The following is a 1457-nucleotide window of genomic DNA, read 5'->3' as shown; positions in this document are numbered from 1 at the left end:
ATCATCCCTGAATCGGCTATTTTTTAATAAATGTAAAAATTAATTTTTTAATAAATGTAAAAAATAATTTTTTAATATTTTTTTAATAGTTTTAACACGTCCCATTCTGATTGATACATAATGTTTTTTTTTTTGTTTTTTTGATATACAGAACGATTCACTTGAGTATCTGTATCGGCCGATACAGCTGAATCTGGCCAAACGATTCAGGGCGGATAACGATACTGACAACATTGGTTTCTCCATGTAAATATGAAAAAAAAAAGCATTCCAAAATCCCAGAACCGTTGTGCCGAATGAGAGCATCGTGATGATAAGCAACAAAATTAAGAACAACAATGAAAAAGGAAGAACCGAAATTTCATCCATTTTATCATTTTCTTTAACACACTACACCAAGCCAAAACTGATCATCAAAACCCTAAAGTAAAAAAACTTTAACAATTTCACAGCTGCCGGTCGGCGGCCTCCGCGACGAAGGGCAGATAGGGCGTCCGGCCGAGGACGCAGGAGGCCAGGCAGTACAGGAAGCACCCGACGACGCTCGCGAACATGCAATTGTACCCCAAAACCAAAACCCTAAACCCGATGCCGCCGCCGCCGGGTCCGAAGATGCGCTGGATCAGCAGCGGCAGCACCAGGAGGACGTCGAGAACGACGGCCTGCATCGCGTTGAAGCGGACGAATCGTCCGAACTTGGTGTTGCGGACGACGAGGAGGTAGAGGGCGAAGAAGGCGACGAAGCTCGCGAGTGGCACTGAGCGGTAGGCGGAGACGATCGGGAAGAGGGGCTCGAAGGCGCGCTCCAGCACCGGGTACTGGACGAAGGCGAAACGACCGTACTGCAGGCCGTTGAAGAGGGGCAAGAAGTAGGCCCCCGCCGCTATCAGGCGGTCCGTCGCCGGAGTCGGGCTGTAGGAGGCCATGACGACGGCCGGTTTGCCCCTGGCCGCGGGAAGCCTCGGGAGGGTTTGGGGCAGGAAAATTTGGGGCTTTGTCAGGGTTTTGGGTGGCGGGGAGAGGAGGGAGAGTTTGAGGAGGGGAAGGGACGCCATTTGCTCCTAGCTTTCCTTCTCTGCAAAAGGCGTGTCGAATGAAGAAGGAGCCGGAGGCGTTCGGGGAATGAACCGAATGGTGGTAAATTGGGAACACGATGGATTGGGGCGTCTTCTCAGTATGCCTCACTGGCGCTGCGCCGCTTTCTTGAAAGGCAAAACACGGTAGGGATGTCAACGGATCGGACATATCCGATATCCAACCCGATTCTGAATTCGATTGGTCGAATTGGGTTGAGAAAACTGAAGTAATTGGAGATGGGCCTAAACGGATTTGGAGTGTGATTGGGAGAGGGAAGCGGAGGGAAATCGGTTGGGAGTCAGCCTACAACAAATACCAAAAAAAAAATTAAATTTATTTCAAGGCAGTATTTACAACTCTTTGAATCACAAGGGTTCTTA

At 49.1% G+C, this 1457-nt stretch overlaps 1 protein-coding gene across 1 annotated transcript; it reads right to left on the bottom strand.

Moving 5' to 3' along the window:
• Window positions 1–339: 339 nt before the first annotated feature.
• Window positions 340–1177, bottom strand: LOC149840947 (protein TIC 20-II, chloroplastic-like). The gene has a single exon (XM_090004594.1). It carries the CDS (start codon window positions 1053–1055, stop codon window positions 447–449), a length of 609 nt encoding a protein of 202 aa, XP_089860720.1. The 5' UTR covers window positions 1056–1177; the 3' UTR covers window positions 340–446.
• Between the last annotated feature and the right edge of the window lie 280 nt (window positions 1178–1457).

The sequence above is a fragment of the Nuphar pumila genome, chromosome 4 (assembly GCF_984573655.1).
Source record: "Nuphar pumila chromosome 4, dmNupPumi1.hap1.1, whole genome shotgun sequence".
NCBI lineage: Eukaryota > Viridiplantae > Streptophyta > Magnoliopsida > Nymphaeales > Nymphaeaceae > Nuphar > Nuphar pumila.
The sequence above is the reverse complement of the archived record's forward strand: the minus strand, read 5'-3'. Positions and strand labels throughout refer to the sequence as shown.

Coding starts and splice junctions, on each gene's coding strand:
- LOC149840947 (XM_090004594.1), bottom strand. CDS start 1,055: ATGGCGTCCCTTCCCCTCCTCAAACTCTCCCTCCTCTCCCCGCCACCC.